Raw genomic sequence first — 1,153 nt, forward strand, 5'->3', positions numbered from 1 at the left:
ACTATTATAAAATATATAAAACTGAGATATAAAGTATCAGCAATATAACTTTGCACTTTAAATAATTTTCAGATACAGATTTTCCTTTTAGAAAACAAACTTTAAAGCAGCTGCTTTGTTTCCTTGTAAAAGTTTCTGTAAATGCATATACTTGGGTCCCTGATGGACTTAGCTGTTGTGACTTTCAGACTTTTCCAACACTTTAACCCTTAGACAATGGAACAAACAAACCTTTATTGTGCCTTATTTAATGGTCCATGTTTCCACACAGGACAGTAGAATTTTAATTTTAAAAATAAGGTATGTATTCTTATATTTTAAATTAATTAATGAGCTTTAAACTGTGGGGGTGAATATGTAAGATGAGGTAAGGAAATTTGGCACATTTCAAACAGTATCCTTTAAGTTTTGGTAAATTGTGTAACACAACATATTTTTCCACTGTGATCTACAGGTGCTATCCACATAAGTGGGGGTGGTTAATAGCAATAATCACTGGAATGTTTCTAGTAAATTAACAGGGACAAGTTCCCCAAATACTCACAACCAAATGTTGATATAGAAGTAAAAATATATACAATACAGTCACCTGTTTGTAGTTTGGCACAATGTTTTCCTTTATTTCCCCTTGGATAAATAGTGCATAAACTACTTGTGCAACTGTATGACTTCTAAAGTCTTTTACATAGAACATCAGATTAAAGTTTGCTTCTAAAGACTTATTCCCACACTTTAAAATTCTTTTCTTTAAGCACTTACATGTCAACATACATACCACAAGGCATATTTTGAAAGAAATAAAACACAAACATCAAATGTCTTTCTGGAAAATGAGAGTCTCTTCTTCAAACACAGGTAAAACCCAAAATGTTGTTTCTGCATTTAGGAGATTGTAGTCGGAATCCCTGCAGAAAAACCAAACAATTTATGCCATCTTAGTTAGATTTAGTGTATGTCCCACAAAGGGATCATACAATCTAAATTTGTTTACATCATACTAGATGCCGTATGATGCAGAAAAAGATACCAATAGCAGGGGGCACTAGAAAGCACTCCTAATTGCCTTATGATGAGATTTTGTTTTCCAAATTACGCTCTTTTTGTTTAAATCATCTTGGTTTTTTGGTCTATATAACTTTTAAATTCTGTTGGT

At 32.1% G+C, this 1,153-nt stretch overlaps 1 protein-coding gene across 1 annotated transcript in view; it reads right to left on the reverse strand.

Annotated features, from left to right (window-relative positions):
• Window positions 1-67: 67 nt before the first annotated feature.
• Window positions 68-1,153, reverse strand: part of KIAA2022 (KIAA2022 ortholog) — a 6,910-nt gene continuing 5,824 nt past the window's right edge. Inside the window, exon 5 of the mRNA XM_010831265.1 lies at window positions 68-905. Within this exon, the coding sequence (XP_010829567.1) occupies window positions 812-905 (94 nt within the window). The 3' untranslated portion in view covers window positions 68-811. The remainder of the gene's footprint in view (window positions 906-1,153) is intronic.

Source organism: Bison bison, unplaced genomic scaffold, assembly GCF_000754665.1.
Source record: "Bison bison bison isolate TAMUID 2011002044 unplaced genomic scaffold, Bison_UMD1.0 scf7180017859634, whole genome shotgun sequence".
NCBI lineage: Eukaryota > Metazoa > Chordata > Mammalia > Artiodactyla > Bovidae > Bison > Bison bison.